The 19,173-nt window shown below is 30.3% G+C and overlaps 4 protein-coding genes across 9 annotated transcripts; 1 reads left to right on the top strand and 3 right to left on the bottom strand.

Annotated features, from left to right (window-relative positions):
- Positions 1-333: 333 nt before the first annotated feature.
- LOC140666798 (uncharacterized) lies at positions 334-6,391 on the bottom strand. 4 transcript variants are annotated; one of them, XR_012046865.1, is made up of 5 exons: positions 5,994-6,333; positions 4,881-5,276; positions 4,616-4,699; positions 1,364-3,939; positions 334-1,277 (listed from the first exon to the last, which is right to left on the bottom strand). XR_012046865.1 is itself a non-coding variant. In XM_072894340.1 (5 exons), the coding sequence occupies exons 2-5, from the start codon at positions 6,009-6,011 to the stop codon at positions 1,915-1,917; spliced, it is 2,523 nt and encodes an 840-aa protein (XP_072750441.1). In that variant the 5' UTR covers positions 6,012-6,221; positions 6,297-6,391; the 3' UTR covers positions 334-1,914. The 4 variants fall into 4 exon arrangements, 2 of the variants coding, with proteins under 2 accessions (XP_072750441.1, XP_072750440.1); XR_012046867.1 differs by having other exon boundaries at positions 334-1,504; positions 1,758-3,939; XM_072894340.1 differs by having other exon boundaries at positions 334-3,939; positions 5,994-6,221; positions 6,297-6,391.
- Positions 6,392-8,517: 2,126 nt separating this feature from the next.
- On the bottom strand, positions 8,518-16,561 carry LOC140666640 (maternal B9.15 protein). Of its 3 annotated transcripts, none has more exons than XM_072894023.1 (3): positions 16,440-16,561; positions 14,846-15,544; positions 8,518-14,466 (listed from the first exon to the last, which is right to left on the bottom strand). In XM_072894023.1, exons 2-3 carry the CDS (start codon positions 15,296-15,298, stop codon positions 14,113-14,115), a joined length of 807 nt encoding a protein of 268 aa, XP_072750124.1. In that variant the 5' UTR covers positions 15,299-15,544; positions 16,440-16,561; the 3' UTR covers positions 8,518-14,112. The 3 variants fall into 3 exon arrangements, with proteins under 3 accessions (XP_072750124.1, XP_072750125.1, XP_072750126.1); XM_072894024.1 differs by having other exon boundaries at positions 16,523-16,553; XM_072894025.1 differs by lacking the exon at positions 16,440-16,561 and adding an exon at positions 15,843-16,243.
- A 145-nt stretch (positions 16,562-16,706) lies between these two features.
- Positions 16,707-17,838, top strand: Ak6 (adenylate kinase isoenzyme 6). Its single transcript, XM_072893588.1, has 3 exons — positions 16,707-17,127; positions 17,196-17,347; positions 17,497-17,838. The coding sequence occupies exons 1-3, from the start codon at positions 17,085-17,087 to the stop codon at positions 17,836-17,838; spliced, it is 537 nt and encodes a 178-aa protein (XP_072749689.1). The 5' UTR covers positions 16,707-17,084.
- A 139-nt stretch (positions 17,839-17,977) lies between these two features.
- On the bottom strand, positions 17,978-19,023 carry Hsc20 (iron-sulfur cluster co-chaperone protein HscB-like protein, mitochondrial). The gene is made up of 3 exons (XM_072893590.1): positions 18,667-19,023; positions 18,300-18,556; positions 17,978-18,210 (listed from the first exon to the last, which is right to left on the bottom strand). Exons 1-3 carry the CDS (start codon positions 19,021-19,023, stop codon positions 18,081-18,083), a joined length of 744 nt encoding a protein of 247 aa, XP_072749691.1. The 3' UTR covers positions 17,978-18,080.
- Between the last annotated feature and the right edge of the window lie 150 nt (positions 19,024-19,173).

Genomic DNA, 19,173 nt, shown 5'->3' with positions numbered 1-19,173 from the left:
TAGTATCATACGCTATATAACTATTAAATAATTTCAAAAAACAATGCCAATAATTGCTAATAATCTATTTTTATAAACTCTATGATTTTTTATATATGATCTTTAATATATCATTATTTTTTCGTTAAATAAAAAGAATAGGCAAACTACTACTAACAAAAATTTATTTAATGAAATAGAATAGATATACTGAAAGAAAATTTTTCTTTTTTATGTAAAATTTTATAATTAAAAATTTCACTCTTTTCTATATTATAAATCATAGATCTTAATAAAAGAAATAAATTACAATTGCTTAATTCAGATGATCAATATAAGTCAATGATGCAAATGTTAAATCAAATAAATATTTTTATTGAACTGTCACAAAAATTTTTGTGGAGTGTATAATGTATTGATAAGGATACAATGATTGAGATTGCTAAAGTGGAAGCGACTCTGTACAATAGATAATTTGATTAATTTTAATTTACATAAAATAGCAAATCTCTTAATTTTTTGAATCCAGAATATCATTTTATAAAGATACAACATAATTATTCTCTTCATATAATAATTTTTATGTAAACTGAATACAATTTCCCTATATGGCAAGTAAAACATAGTGCGTGCCATAGATTTATGAAATTACATTATCATTATTACACAATAAATAATTAAATTATGTTTACTCATGGCATCATTAAGTGGGCTAAAAGAATTGACCGTTATTTAATCCTTTGCATTCTTATATCATGCAACAGCGCAAGAGATTTTACTGTAATATTACATAAAAGCTGACAGAAGTTAGTTGCTTAAATATTAATATTTGCATATATTTGCATTGCAAGATTCAAATAATTCAACTTGATCAATTGCTACTGTCATAACCAGAATAATTCCTAATGCAAAGGATTAAAACATTCTTATCCAAGTGACCTAGCTTTGGTATGATATATGTGGATATACTTAATATATGAAATTAACCATCATTGATGAACTTTATAAAATAATGTTTGATAGAACAATATCTTCTGAGTATTTCATAAGTTAATTATAATATTGTCATTTTTATATTTTTAATCGTGTGTGTATTTTCACATTGCAAGACAGAACAAAATATATTATATGTAGATATTATCTATTCATTCTCTCATCAGAATATAATTAAAATTAAATATAACTAAATATCTCCACTGACCATTCATTGACTGCAATTTCATATAAATAGAATATGTATTTAATATCCAGTAGTTTTGCTGCGACACGACACGCTTCAATATTTGCTATAATAATTGCTAAAATATTTTATTAATTACAATTTTTGAGATTAAATAAATTAATAAGTTAATTTTTTTAAATAAAATTAACAAAAATTACTTACATTATGAGACCAATTAATTAATCAATATATCCTACAGATACATGGAGAAAATTTCACAGCCGACTAAATGCACTGATTCACAAAACAATATTGAGATTCCTGTTTTTCAAATTTATTTTTGAATCTATCTATTTGAAATAGCTGCAAAAAAAATATTAATTTATAACATTGAATTATTGATAAAAACCATACAATCATATCTAAAAATGAGTTTTTATCTGACAGCGCGTGTCGGTGTCCCAAAGTTCTTCAATTATTAATTACGCAATTTACAATCAGACCATGTTGTTTAATTTTGCTTTCAAACTTTGCTTCTTAAATTTATATTTTGCATAGATTTCAAGCTTAAAATCTCAACTTATCTCGCTCACGAAAGCAAATAAAATCAATTTACCTGCTGTGTCGTGTAGGATGTTTTTTCTCTTAAGCAATTCGTCTCTTTTGGTACAGCCTTACTTTAATATAGTTACAAAAAATAACGCTCTGTTATATCTTTAAAGGAACTCCCTGCTTGATATAGTCAATTTTGTCTTTGAATGAATAATTCGAGATTAAGCTTTTGAGCCTGTCTTATCTTGAAATCTTTGCAAGTGAAGCCTCTTATAATCTTTTCTATATTTCTCGATCGTCAATTCGGCATCACTTGTATTCGACAGGCTCAATGCTACCGGATCCAAGCTCGCCGCCAGCTTTAAATACGTCTCCTCCATCTCTTTTGTAATTTTTACCTCATAATCTAAATTTTTCTTGTGACATTCCTTCGACGATTGCTCGTCCAACACATCGAAAGTTATGAGATTTTCACTGTTATCCTGTTCTACATGTTTTGACAAGCTATTAATATTATTGGATTTGTTTTCTATAAGCCTTTCGCTACAACTTTCGACATTTATCAAAGATTTTTTCGACGCGTCTCGAATTTTACAAGCCAAGATTCCATCTTGCTTCGAAGAATTGCACTTTTTCAAAGAATTGTTCAGATAGATATCGCTCGCGGTGTTTTCTTCGCATTTAGTCTTATTGCTATCGTGTGATGCGTTATTTTCTATACATGTGGACTGACGACTGACATCAATGGACGACTGAACCCACTCGGCCACTCGTTGCAATTGATTGTCCTGCAGCAGCACTGGTGGTGAAGTATCCTCACTATTGGTAGATGTCGAGTGCTCGGAACCAGCCCGAGATGCTTTTTTTGTGTGTACCAGAGCAGTACTAGTCTTGCCGCCACCATTGCTATACAACACAGTCTTGAAATGACCGGCATTGTCCAGTAAAATGTTTTTAGAACCAGGTGTAACGCGCACCAGGCAATTCCGCGGTCCTATCACGCGACTCGAGTTAGACTTGGTGCTCGAATTGAAGGCGCCGCCGGTCAACGATTGCGCGACATCACTGCAACTACTAGATGGATCAGAACTGGAAATGACCATACTGTCACTGCTGAAGCTAGGGCTGGTCGCTATTTCTATCTGACTACCATCATTGTGATTAGCCGCACTATTATCCGGACTTTTAACCTCGATCAAAGTGAATTGCGCAAGTGTGTTCCGCGTCTCTGTCGATTTATCATTCTTCCAATCACGATCGTTGATAATATCAAGCTCGGTATTGCGACTCTTACATGTATTCTCCATCGTGGTATTCACTTCAGAGGCTTTCAGCTTTGTCCACTCGTTCTTCCACAGCCTGTCATTGATGATGTCAATGTGCGTCTGTTCTTTATCAGAGAACCGATTGTTGGTATGTGTCGATCCAGAGTTGAGAAGAAGATCAAAAGAGTTTCCCTCATCCTTATTCCAACACTTCGCGATGGATCTAGTATCGATCAGGGAATCACATTTTCTGTTGTTGCCTCTGAGTGGTTTGGATGTTTTCTCGATGTTTATTCTATTGAGATCGTTTGACGAATATTTATTTTCATGACTCTGAGACGAGTTCTTCTTGTTTGAGTTTATTTTTGTCATGGCATAATTTTCCTCCGTCATGCAATCTTGCATGGTTTTGCTGATAAACTTCTCTTTAATACTCGGAGTTTGAGAGACTAATATAGTGTAATCGCCGCGATGGTAAATGTTATTACTGTTATTATTCTGATTGATCTCATAGAAGACTGCATGCGACCCGAGGGTCGATTGAATTTTACTTTTGTTTTGATGCTTCTCACCATTCGCCGTACCTTCTGATGCTTGCTTTTCGATGCTGCGCGTGTGTCCGTCAGAAAAAGAATACATATCAGGCACGCATGTTTGTGTCTCAGCATCCACCATAAGAATGCTTCTGTGACACGTGCATGTGTTACAGTGTTTGGCGAAAATTCTCTCCTTTTCGCGTTCTTCCAACACTTTCGCCATAATGGTTGCAGATACGATATCCACTGGCGGCTTGATTTCGTCACTATCATCATCACTGTGCTTTTCTACTGCAGGCTTCGTGATATTATACACCATAGCTGTCGGCGGAAATGTGGATATTGGCACAGTGATGCTCTTCACATCCGGTTGCGTTACATCTTGCGTGGAACATCGTTTTTGTGCGACGTATGTTCGTACTTTAGCCTGCACCTCGGAAGGCAGCTGCAATAATAAAAAAAACGATAAAGTTAAAATTTGCTATCTACATTTCCACTGTCAATAACAAACGCATATTTTTTATCTTTATGCTACTTAGGAAGTGTTCGAGTGCTAATTTACCTCAAAATAAGAAAAATATTTTTAAGCATAATCCAAAATAAATATACACTTTCTTAAATAAATGTACAGATTATATGCATGTTATATATTTTTTCTGTTTTTCTATCTTCCAAGAATATTAATAATATACTATAATTATTATTATTAAAAAAATCACTTTGTATCTTTATAAGTGTCTTTGTCTCTATAACTCACTTCACTTGTAAAAGACTGTGTAAATATAAATGAAATACATAAGAGTCTGAAATAAGATTTGTGCGCGCGCACGTAACATTGTTGATAATAAAAACGAGATGTTATATAGATACGGATAAAATGTCATTATATTTAATACATTAACATTTAAATTTAGACTAAAGATAAAATATAGGAAAACTAAAATTTTAAATATTTGATAGATGATAAATAAATATTGATACAAAATTGTAATATAACTTATTGCTATTATTCATATAACTTGTTACCGTGATATAATTTTTTAAATAAATAAAAGCATTAAATTTATTTTACATATAATGATCTCCTAAAATCTATATAAATGATCTATAAAATCTCTTACCGAATCATACTTCTGACCCACAAAATTGGAAGGTTTACATTGTAGTAATTGAATTGCCAAATTAACGTCGTTTCTATATTTTTCCTGTAAAAAAAGAAGAATGTCTGTTATATAAAAAATATATAAATATAAATTAATATTGCATATGACTGTAGTACAACTTTTCTCCAATTTATATTTATACAATAAAGCTTTACAAGTGATATAAAATATTAAGAAATATATTGTAACTTCTAAATACACTATACACAAATATAATACTTACATTATCTTGAGTTAATTGATGAATTGTATAATTTGCATCAGCTAATCTATGAGACAGAGTTGCTATGTCCTTTGTGAAGGCACTTTTCTCCGTCTCACATTTGTCCACGATCCGCAGCAATTTATCCTCCAAATTTTGATTGACTTTTTGAACTCTTTTGTGCGCTTCATACAGGCGTGCATACTTTTCTTGCCATATTAATAATTCCTCTTTCATGGAAGCCAGTTCTCCATTTGGAAATTTATCAGCCTCGTTTAAAAATTGTGTCTCCATTGTTACAATATGGTTATCTCTCTCAAGTAAACGCTGGCGCAAATTCTCTATCTCTGCATGCAAGTGCATGTCACAGTGTTGTTGATTATCTTGGCTGCAAGTGCCACACTTACAGCCACATTCCTGTATAATATTATTAGATGAGTCCACAAGTATATAAAATTAAGTATCTTGTTTTATACTAATTTTGTTGATAAATGTAATAAATATAACATATAGATAGACAGTAAAAGATTTGATTTATTTAATATTTCTATTAAAAAAAAATATATATATATATATATATATATATATATACATACATATACAATATATATATATATATTGTATATGTATATATACAATATTTAATAAGAATGCAACATACATATTAAATAGTTGCAAATATCAATTGCAAAAGAGACAATTGTATTACAAATTAAATTCAGATTACATTATAATGTAAGTTAAACTATTATAAATTGGTATATTATAAGTAACCATTATAATAATATGTTTATATAATCTTATATAACTTTCAGTATCCTTTCTTTTTAATTAAATAATGCAAAGAAAAAGAAACAGATAAATAGTAACATAAAAAGTAACAGAATAAAAAGTCAAGTACAATCACATTCTGCTGAAAATAAAAAAAAATGTTATTGTAATGGAAAATTAACATAACATAGAATCATAAAAAATTAATAAAAAAGCACACAATACGAGAAAGGTCTTATTTTTTATGGAAAAAAATATCTACAGCATCAAGCTGTCTATCATATCAGCTGTCTATCGCCACGTTGGCAATGTTTCCGCGTTAATTATTGGTATGGAATTTCTCTGGTTAAATTGCTCACATACCTTGCACTTTTCCGCCATAATGGCCCACTCCACTGGAAATATCGGAAATAATGCAAAAATATCGTCTAACAGTTCGACTATTGCGATGTCGTGGGAGCCTCATAACCCTTTCCTTCTTCGGCGTCTCTGACGTGACTGCAGGATGTATGTATGTATGTACAGGTACAGATCTGTCAAGTGCTCAACGTCGCGATTAATCACGTGCGCAAGTGGGACTCACTTCGTAAACTACAAACAGTACAAACATACACTGTACATTTTTAATGCGACAACTGACAACTCGTGAAAAGGCCCGTTCATCACCTGTCGTTTCTTCGTTCTTCGTCGTGTCGTCGTCTGCCACCGTGCCATCTCGAGTCAGCACGAATGTCTTGAAACAGTACCGTACCTATCGAATCTCGGAGCCTCCGCATCAAAATCTAGCGATCCAAAATATTTTACACTAATACACACACGCACGTATTAATATAATATACAATAAATAAAATATTAAGACACACACACATACACATATATATATATATATATATTGTATATTATAAAGAACGTATTGTGTACTATATATTAATAGTTTAATATATTTATAATACTGGAAAAAATAAATTATATATTGATAATCTGATCTTGAAATATTGATGTTAAAGATGAGAAGAAAATATTTTGCAAGATTTTTATATTATCGATGTTAATTAGCGTTGTGTATAAACACATTTTTGTTATAAATCTTTATAAATAAATATTTTTTTATCTACATGGGATGGATCAAATTGAAATAAGGATATTGCAGGAAAGAAGATTGATTTGCAAAAGTATTTATTAAATGTGTGTTACATCCCCATACATTATTTATGTAATTATAAATCGTTAATGGCGTTAATACAATCATAATAACGTTAAATGTTCACGATATTGTGTCAAATAGAATACTTGGAAAATCGTCGAATCAGAGTGTTTATATGTGTATGCGTGTGTGAGTGTACATGTATATACGTATCTCTCTTTTTTGCATGCTTTTTAATTTTAGGAAAAATCGCTACATTTTGAAGTCAAGACCATAAGTACATCGGTCACAGTTTATAACGCAGTTGAAGTTAAATTTTGTCTAAATGTACAGGATATTTGATGAAAAGCTAAAACTTTGCTGTACTTTGTTATATTGAACATCAACGTTGACCAATGTTGCTTTTTCCAATTCCAGAAATACACACAAAATGTTCAGAAAAAGTGCAGCACATAATTATGAATATTTTAAAAATAAATTAACATCTTTTACTTAAGTGAATATTCTTGAAATTAAAATACATATTATTCTATTTCTTTTGCAAATAGAGGAAAAGATGTATATGTTTTCAAGTATATTTATTTTTAAAATTTAAAATGGAAAATTAACATTGATCATTATAAAATTGTAAGCTATTTATTTTAATAAAGTCAAGAGTATGCGATAAGGTCAAAGTTTTTATATGAGTTATTTAATTTTAATAAAATCAAGAATTGTGTAATAAGGTCAAATTTTAAAATAATAAGTTTAAATAAGTCCAATATGTGTTGTATGTGTCACGAAATTCTCGGTTCAATAGTCAAATAATTAAAACAAGAATCAAGTTTCCGTAAATGAAAACGGAAATTGAAAAGTCATCAAAATTTTAATAAGTTGAATAAATGGAAAATTGAATGTATATAATTTATATATGTGAATTAATTACTCGTATAAACACTTTTTTCGCGAACAATTCTGTGTATACGTGTGTATTATATGTAACATGTAATATTCATCTAATATTAATGTATATTTACAGAATGCGACAATGGTCAAACGCCTGTTCTGATCAAAGACAATAGTCACTACCAACAACAATCTTAAAATTCTGTTGCAGACTGCAAAAACAAAGGCACCACAAACATTGCCTTAAAACAATACATATATGTAGCTTTTTCTTTATATAAATTAGATTATTTTGTTCGCTATATAAAATTTTTGTAATGTATAAACAAATATACTTATATATATATATATATTTTTTTTACATATTCGTGAGAGATCTTAAAATAAAAAAATAATAAGTATTCAATGATCATTATAGACTATGATAATGTAGTTAGATTATGATTAATGCCATACTACGATGTTTTTCAATGATAAAATGAACAAGTTATAATAAAACTAATAACAACGCTTAAAAATGATAACTTTTAAACGTATTATTTTAGTCATATTTTCATGATAACTATTAAATAAATCGTTATCGATCTTTTTAATAATAACTTTTAAAGTGCTTATTAAATTCTACGTTGGAAAATATCGCAGTATTCATATATAATCTTGAAAAAGAAATTCTGAAATTTCTTTTTCTAATTGCGACGAAATTCGATCATAGTTTGTAACGCCTTTAATTTCACAGACCGCATTTGTAGTTTACACTACATCATAATACTACACACAACAGAAAAAATCTCTTATTTAATTTGCTATGCAAGTATCGAGTGCAGTCGAAGTCTTACGCGACTTCGTCAATATTCATCATTTCGTGATTTACATCGAATTAAAGCGTCGGCCCTAATCGAAAAATTCTAAAGCGCTACCTTTTTATCTAGCCACGTGAACGAACGCGTTCGAGGATAAAATTTGTTTGATAAGCACGATGAAACCGTATATTCTTGTTTAGTTTCGATTGCACTACGCAAAGTGCAAAAGTATAGTATTATCGATGATCTGAAAATATGTGTCATTCTAACATGTATGACAATTTTATTAATAGATAACATGAAACAAAGTATCGAAAAAAACAGAGCTATATTATGTTTGAACTTGTCGAAAATGCAAAGAGAAATTACTAATCATACAGAACGTATAAAGTAACGGTTTCTTCCTTCTTTCAATAATATCAGTAGTTATTATATATCATGTATTTTTTAATCGTCTTATTATATAAAAAACTTAATGGTTAAACAAATTATCTTATAGATATAATTAGAATTTTATTTAAGTGATATAAATAAATATACATTTTTTACTTGTCCATATTTAATAAAATTATATAATTATGTGATTTTTTAAAATTCATTATATACAAATTTAACAGTTAACACTTAATAGAATTTCTTTTGTATTTTTAATCAAATTTTTGTAGATTATAGTGAATCTTCTTTTCTCTAAATTAAAATAGTAAATAATCAAAAATCTTGTCTACAGTTGATAGTTTATCATAAAATTTATATCTCAGAAGGAAATAAAACCGTTTTTTTTATCATTCATCCAGAATAACATGGCATTACACAATTATGCACAAGAAGAAATATATATCCGTACAACATATGATTCACAAATAGTAAGATATATGTATATACGTTTATATAATGCTTATTATACTCTACAATCGAAATGATCCAAACATTAATACGTTCTTCAATATGCGGTAATTCGAAAATTATCGATCATTTTGTTATATCTCATTATAGGAGAATTCGACGTATCATGGAAAATGTGAAATACGATCTCGCATTCGTGAAAGAACGCTCAACAATATCGTGATAGAAATCAACGAGTATATATCGGTTGGACGAAGGAAAGGCACCAATATTCACGTTTCCATAATGTAATGCGATTTAACACTTTGAATCCACTGGTCTAATGGTAATATATTTTTTAATTTGTATTTTGTGACTTATATCATTCATTTTACTGACTTTCTTTTCATTTTTTTCTCTTTAATATCGTACATTATATGTACTCCATAGTTTTATTTAGATACATAATTTTTAATAAAGTTTAGTTCAAAATATAAAATATGATAAGATGATATCATAATCGGATTCAAAGTGCTAAAACATTGTTCTAATGAAATGGGATAAGTACAAAATGTTTTGTGCTGACCGCAAGCCATTATTAGCTTATTGTATTAGTATTCGTTCTGGTCGCCTCGCGCATATCGCATTCCAAATTTTCTATAAAAGTATTGTTTCGTTCCTTTGACTTCTTGTTCGCTGCATTTTACGTTGATTATACAAGTCGATTACACAACATATATGCTCTGCCATATGGTTTTCGTATAAAGTAATTGACTAACTACTTATTATTAAGAAAAGGTACGTTGTCATCGCATTCAATTTTTCAATTGTCTACATTTGAACACAGTTACAAAGTTTGGAACATTTCAAATGTTGAGCGTTTCTCTCTTTCTCTCTTTATATTATATACACATATATGTATATATATATATATATATATATATATATATATAAATATATTTTACACATGTGTATATAGATACATATATAAACATATAATTTCTTATGCATACATATGTATGCATATACGTATATGCATATATATATGTATATATGTTATTATATATGTATATGTTATGTAAGAATATTAATAAAAGAATATGTCCGAATGCAATATTGCTTAATTCTACATATATATACTGTTTTATATATATATATATATATATATATATATATATATATATGCGTGTGTGTTTATACATATATGTATATATATATATATATATATAATATTTATAAACTTTTTATATTCCTATATAACAACAACATAACTCCTTTGAATAAAATTTAACAAATTGAACACAAAGTTCCTATACACTAGAGCAGATTATATACGTTTAGTGAACGATGCTAATCGTAAGATGTGAAAGTTGTAGAATTACGCTATATTAATCTATTCACATCAATTCTTTCATCATAATGGAGGTACAACAATCTCGTTTCGCTGTAAATTGTTATTAATTTTATGACAATAGAAATTAAATTTTCTCGAGGTTGAATAAATACATCATTTACATTAAAAACATAGTTCGAATGTTTATTTCAATTTTTTATTTAATTTTTTAATGCTGTTATTTAAATAAAGAAAAAAAAAACAATAGTTATATTATAATCTATTTATCAAAAAAATATACATATATATATAATGTTTTATGTTTTGCTAAATCAATAGTCAGTCTTAAAATGCAAGCATATAATATTTGTCGAAACGAAGTTGTAGCATCTCGAAATTATTGCGCGAAATAAAGCTACAAAAAGATATAATATATAATATCATATTATACTCTTGAAAAATCGTCATCTAGTACAATTCAAGGATTTTTTTTTATAATAAACATCTAGATTATATTCCTACTCATTCATGTATAAAGATTGTGTGTGTATGTATGAATCCAGCAACAGTAATATATATCAAACCACGTACAAAATGCAGCTACAATAATCCTACTATGCGATATTGAAAATGTATTATAATATACTTTCCGATTCTATCATATTATATCATATTATATAGAAATGATTGTTTAAAAAAGTTTGTTTATGCTATCTGCGATTAATATAAAAATGCATCTGATGCTTTTTGTTAAAATTTTGTTGGAATTACACATAGTCGCAATATTATGTGTTCACGTAACAAGAATTGTTCCTTCGAAAAAAGTTATAATCTATTAATTGCACAAATTGCACAATATTAAATCAATTGCACAGTTTAGACTGTCAATCCGATATCTATTCGCTTTTTAGCATTTTAGATAGAATACCAAAATCGAAAAAATAACGTTCTTAATAGTAAGGCTATTTGAAAGATAATTTACAGATTATATAATACTTGTAAGAAAATTTGTTTGCTATTTTAATTGTTATTCTATATTATATGAGAAATTAAGTTTATTAATTTCAAAACTTATTTGGATTAAATTACTTTTCCGTTAAATTCAACTTTTTTCCAATATGTATGATATAGAAATATATGTATAAAAATAGTTAAAAATATAAGTTGCATAGTTATACTATTAGCTGTACTAATTATAATTTGAAATATATTTCAAATATAACTATCCTTTTATTTTGCTGTATAAAAATATTTTAAAAATAGAAGTATTAAAAATCGATCTAAGCTAGCAAACGTAAGATATTAAGAATGTTTAATTGAAAATTAAAATATATAATATTGCGGATAAAAATACCTCGAAGGAACAATTGATCTTACAGAGTGAATCACAAATAAGAATTGCACTTTCGACTCTAATTCATTACATATTTACGCACAGCGTATATTATATATGTATGTGTGTATATGTGTATATGTGTACATATATATATGTGTGTGTATATATATATATATATATATATATATATTATATATATATTATATATATATTATATATATACACAAATATATATACATATAAAGAAATAATACCACAAAACAAGAAATACGAACGCTTATTATCGATAAAGCCAACATGTATAAATAAGTATATATATTATTGATGTCTCATAAACTCTCTATAATATACATATAAGGCCAAATGTACATTGACATGACATTAGTATTACCATTGCGTTAACGTTTTGTTTGAACGTGTTAACTTTATAAGAAATTGATACGCGAGCAATGTGAGTAATCTGAGTTAAAAATAGTGTATAATTTGTAAAAATAAATTCGGCACACTCATTTTCGCATCGAATATGACGAAAATAACATGTTTAACTGCACGTGGCAGCGCAATTAATTTTGTAGTCAGTTTGTTAATCTAATAACAAACATTGATCATTGATAAAATCTCAATGACGGCAGTATCTTTAAATAACGTATTGTGGATGTCCGTTTTCTTTTCAAGTATGAAAAAATTAGTAGAATGCATTCGCGTTGCTACCTCCGGTAAATGGAAAAGTAGAACGAATTTGTTCTTATACTTTGTTAGATATAATAACATATATATATATAACATCGGATTAATAAATCAGAATGTCAAGATTTTACCAAAATCACATTTATCACTAATAACAATTATTTGTAATATATATATATATACACGAAATATAAGGTAACTTAACATTTCCCGCATTCTTTACCATAACGTGATTTATATGTAAATAAAATCCATCATATAGCAAATATTAATCATATCAGAACAAAAATGATTATTTATAGTCCAATTCAAATTAGACTATAACGGGATGAATAACAGAATTAATTTCAATAATTTTGAAACTTGGTACAGACATTTTTTAGATGAAAAATAAAGCTCTATAATCAACCTACGTTCGACATGCATTAAAAAACTGATTTTTCCATGTAAAATAAAATATACTTTAATTAATCACACATGTACGATTTTTATATATTCACAACGTTATATACTCATAACATTGTTCTTGTCTGATCTTATCAGGCATGAGCCTTTGAAAAGCCCTCATATCATTTATTTATATACAAAGTGCTATATAAATAAAGTATATTTTATTTTGCACTCTCCTTCTTCTTAAGAAAATGACGTCTATACCAAGTTTCAAAATTTCTGAAATTATTTTCGTTATCGTTTCCCTATTATTACTATTAACACACAAAAAGAAATAATTGTCAACTTGATTATACACTTTCAAGAATTCACTAAATTGACAACATACATAACTAGAAAAATTTAAATTTGTGTAACTAGAAAAATGTATAATTTATCGATTTATAACAATTAGAGAAGTCAAGTAGATTCTCTCAATTCCTTGATATATTGTATATTTTCCGAAATGTTATTGACCGAAGAAATAACCGTCATGTGATATGACATCTATTTCTATTTCACGCATTTCGCTAACGCGTCCATTCATATGTTATTTGAATTGCCACTAGTCTACCTTACAAGCAACCTTGCATCCGGAGTTATAAACATCTATTACTCCAATTTATCATTGTATATACGTAACATGTAATAATGCAATATCTCTCGTCATAAAAAATCGTAAGCCTTAGTCATACTTCGAACAAGGTCATTTATAATTACAGGATGGATAATTTTCGTCACTGTAAAACGCGTTAACAAACCTGTTTTCAAATATATAAAAATTTATATTTATAATTCATATATTTACTTTCTACACACACATATATTCTACCTGGATACGTATACCGCGAATATATATTTTAACTAAAATTCTTTTAATCGTGAACGTAAATCACAGCATCTTATTATTTCAAGATGTAACAATAATAAGCATTTTCCACAAAATTAGCACTCTGTTATACTTTTTCTTTTAACTTTTTTTTCTAAGAAGAAACAGGTTTCCTAACTGTTTTTTTTTTTTTTTTTTTTTCTGAAAGAGATTTTCTTTATACCTTAAGAGTAGCTTTGGGAGACCAGTGATGGAAACGAGCGGGTCCTGCGGGATAAGAGGACGGGTGTACCCATTTATTCCCTCGGTGTCCCATAAAGGGCGGTGGAGAGGGGCCACCGAGGAAATGCGGAGGCATGATATTGTACCAAGGCTGGTTGATTGGATGAGGACCGTAACCCATATTGAAGGAGTGACCGAACCACGAACGATTTCTGTTCAGATGCAGTCTAGGACTATTCAAATTACGTCTCCTACCTGTACCGTTATTGCTATGCTGTTGATTTTGATTAGCAGTGCTTAGTAATTTTGATTTCGGCTGTTGTTCTGTACTAGCGGTTAAAAGGGATTTCTGCAATAAAAACATATAAAATTGATTCTCAAGTTATCATGTAATTGCAATTAGATAGAAATATAAAGAAAAGACTGCATGTAAGTAAGATATCGATAGAATACATATGGAAGTTAGCAATAGTTCTTTATAATAATACATATTCAATATCTAATTGATTTAGAATGATAATGTAATGGATAATGTAAATTGCTTATTATGCAAATGTTTTGCATGATCATATGTAATACAAAAAACAAACAAACTTATAAATTGAGAAATTTAACTTATTGTTTATACTTATATTACTCTAAGAAGATTGATTTATTTTAATTTATATTAATTCTAATCAATGTAAGGCGTTAATTTAATTAAAAATAATCACAATAGAAACACTTGCCTGTATCTTGATAGGCCCCATGTTGACTTCTTTATTCTCTTTTTCTGTGTTTTTTTTGTATTCGCTTTGAAAAATGGGTACAGTGTTCTCCTTGTCCTCAAATGATGCTAATGTGCAGTACGATCCCTTACTCTCACCGAATCGACAGCAGACCTCATTGGGATCAACCCATAAAGTTAACTCCACCGGTAGGGCTAGGTCCTCGTATTTGACTCCAGCAGCACTCGCAGCACTCTCCAAGGTCGCATCTCGGCGATTGTGGCCGTTGACGCGAATACAACGATATCCCTGACCCTTAAACGGCTTGTCGGGAAACCAGTGATTTTTAAAGCGTTCCGTCAGCAGTTCGACCAAGTGCCGCTTGAAGCATTCTAATTGATCAGGACTAAATTTTTCGCTTTTTTCGATCAGCTTTACTAAGAACAGTACCGCCGCCCTGATCTCGTTGAGCATCTTGTCGCTGTCGTATGTCCAAATTACAGATTGATCGGGTGCACCTCTCGCGATACCACAACAGTAAGCTCTTGGAAACTAAAGTACCATTTGCCCAAGTCACGGTGGAGCACATAGAGCCCTTCTGCACCGTCGCAACGCTTGAATTTTTCAAGATCTATGTTTCTGGCGTGTGTTGCTGGCGTCTTGCTTGCCAATCTTGGTTGTGATTGTATAATTTGTGTGTTTCACTAATGCTGCTACAATCTATATATAAACAGAAAAAAATATTCCATTATTATCAATTATTATTTTTCGCTTCGAGATTCCGAGCAGTTTAGATTTCGGGCTGAAAAGTAGAATCGAATGAAAACCATAAAACAGTGTTAGATGGAGAGAGGAAAAAAAAAAAAAGAAAAAAAAAAACAATTACACATACAAGTAAACTTGTATGACAAATGGACTCCTGTCTTCTGCAAATCCAAATTCTCGATGATAGTAAACATAAACGCGTGAGGTTTTAATGAAAAATCTAATTCATATCTCAAACTTAGCACTACGGTACCTCTTTGCATACGTTTGGGAAAAAAAAAATTAGAATGCAAAGTGCGTTCCACTTTTCGTCGAGCTGACACACGACTGCTCGCAAACACTGTGCCCTATACAAAACACACACAGCGTTTGTTTGTTTTTTCCTCGGGGCTAAACGAAACCACGTGTCTCGCGCGACCCACATTCAGCGTGGCCGATGTCGCGCGATCGAGATATTATCCGCGGGCTCGACGCGACCGATCGCGCGACGAATCCCAGTACAATATGTTATGCAGCTTAATAATAGCAGGCAGGTTAGGTGAGGGAATCTCGCGTATCCGAGCGCGAAAACAGCTCGCATCGTTCACGCTACCAAAATATAATCGAGTGACATTCGATTTTCGACAACGCTCGCGTGCATCGCGTCACGATATTCACTTCCATTCGCGATGACGATTTATGCCAGCTCATTGCCGCCGTCCCGCGCACTGCCAAACCGTGTCCCGATTTTCCACGACCACGATGCGTGTCGCGGACGCGTCTAATATCGGTCGTTTAACGCGACCGATGCGAGCCCGTCCGCGGCGCGAGCTCAATATATCGCGCGATAATAACATGGGATCAATCTTACAAGTCAGTGATGAAAATTCCGTGTTTCTCTAGTAAGCAAAGCTCTTCCTACACTACGTCTTCTTTCTCTTTAAATAAACGTACCCGAGAGACCCAACACGTGTTACGTTGCAATCGTGATCATGGAGTATGATGTACGATGTAGATGGACGTACCTCGCGACTTTTCCTATAATTGGACTAAAAGTGGCTTAGCCAATCAGCGTATATATTGTAATGCTGCCTTGAGAATTCGCATTATCGACAGGTTCGTTTTGTTTAGGAAAAGCATAACTCGTATCAAAAACGGTGTGGCCTCTCTCAGGTTTCTCTTTGGTTGAACAGAGAAAAAGTGAGAAAGCGAAGAGAACCGAGTATAGAAAGTATACAAGCAAAACAAAGATTTAATATTACGAGAGTGAGAGATTGATATTACATTCGCATATGTTAAAAAGGTTGTCGAATGTATCGATCGATTATCGGATAAAGAATGATAAAGAATTTTTAGTTTCTAGCAGTAATCTAAACATTTTCAATACGTCTTGTGGGTTTTTTTTATGTTCAAAATTTACGTCGTAGCTCTCAGCTGATGAAGCTGCACGAAGCGTACATATATACGCACGTGGTTGGAATTTGACTTAACACTTGCATATGTGTATTTTTGGGAAATGTTAAACATGCATAGAAATGCGCCTAACATTCTAATAACAGGTATATAATAGCATGTGTAATTGCGGTACGTGTCATTTAGCAAATTCAAAATAATTCATATTTTCTAGGCACACCTGGTGTCGGCAAGAGCCTAATGTCACGTATGTTATCGGAGAAAACTGGATTAAAATGGCTTGATGTTAGTAAACTAGCTATAGAGAATGAATGTCTAAATGAATATGACGAGGTGTACCAATGCAGTGTGTTAGATGAGGAAAAGGTAATAATTTTTTCTGTTATATATCTTGTCATAATAAAATTTTTAAGGTCTGTAGAATATTATTTGTCATAAATTCTGTATTATTTGATTTTCTTAATGTTATATGTATAATTTTATATTCAAATTTTTGCGCAATATTTTTTGTCTAGTTACTGGATGGAATGGAGAGTCTTATGAACGAAGGAGGGAAGATTGTAGATTATCATGGTGCCGAGTTCTTTCCCGAGAGATGGTTTGACATTGTATTTGTACTCAGAACAGACAATACTATCTTGTACGATCGTCTGAAGGAAAGGGGATATTGTGGAAAGAAACTAGAGGATAACATAGATTGCGAAATTTTTCAAACTATTCTTGAAGAGGCAAGGTCATCCTACAGGAAAGAAATAGTACATGAACTGATGAGCAATACTTTAGATCAGTTGACAGATAATGTAAATAGAATATGTCAGTGGCTGGAGCAATGGAAAATAGATAATCAACAAACTTGAAAATATGTAAATTTAATTAATTTCCTCTCAATCTGACACTCTTGTTTTATTATCTAAATTAGATTATTGCATTATATAGCTTAAATAACTTGTTGCAAATAAATGCATTTACAAAATGCATTTGCAAAAGTTACACATAAACAATTATATATAGAAACATATTTTTTTTATATTTTACATAGTTTTATGCACTAAAGATAAGTAATATAAAACAGAAATTTTTTACAAAAGTTGCAATATATTTATTCTACTATACCTAAGTCATGCTTCAGTCTCTTTAATCTATTATCTATACTATCATAATATTTCATTTTTATCAAGATCTTTGTTGCTGTTTCAATATCTTCCTTATTGAATGCTTCTGCCACTTTTCTGAAGAAAAATTGAGAAAAATGTCATGAGATATTTTAAAAATGATTTTAAGGTAATATAAATTTAAAGCTAAGGAAATTAAAGATTACTTTGACAATGTATCGAGAACTTTTTTGGATTCTTTGGCCAATTTTAAGATTTTGTCTTTGTCTCCCATTGCATTTTCTATTTCTTCATTATGCTCCATAATCTCCATAAGAAATTCTGGATTCAAGTTGGTGGTTCCTTCTGGTATCGATATACCTTTTAATTGTAACATATACAATCCTCTTTTTAATGGATGTATCAATGTACTATAAGCCTTATTTATTAGAGAGGATAAATTCTCAGAGATTTGTCTTTCTTTCTATCGACAGTTAAAACAGATTTTACTTACAAATATAAAAAGGACATTTCGATAATCATAAATTAAAAGGCTTGTGATAGGAATTTGTGTGCCTAGAAATGAATACTTGCCTCAGATTTATTACCAAATTTATCAGGATGTAACATCTTTTGTAACTCTCTATATTTTTTATGTACTTCTTCATTCACTACATTATAATTCTTTTTAATTCCTATAATGTCAAAGTAGTTGAGATTTTGTGGTAGTTCCTGCAACACTTTGCATTTCGAACAGAACAGCTCGGATTTGTAAATATAATTGCAATTCCAACATTTAAGTGGACTATCGCTGCAGAAACGTAAAGTTCCCACTAATGAGATCGCAGGATGAGTTGTATGTTTTGATGCCTGATACGAATACACCTTACATTGCTGTTGGATCGGGCTTACTGCCATTGTGGACTTTTTAATGATTCTCGTCAAAAACATTTTTCCAACGTAATCTCGTCATATAATTTGTGTCAATGTTGTACGATACAATTATTGCGCATCACACGGGACGTTGTCCAAGGTAATAAATGAATTTCACGATGACTTCCACCTCTCTACGATAAAACGCTATCAGACCGTGTCGAACGC

Source organism: Anoplolepis gracilipes, chromosome 6 (assembly GCF_047496725.1).
Source record: "Anoplolepis gracilipes chromosome 6, ASM4749672v1, whole genome shotgun sequence".
Classification (NCBI taxonomy): Eukaryota; Metazoa; Arthropoda; class Insecta; order Hymenoptera; family Formicidae; genus Anoplolepis; species Anoplolepis gracilipes.
Note: the sequence above shows the minus strand (reverse complement) of the source record. Positions and strands in the feature narration are given on the sequence as shown.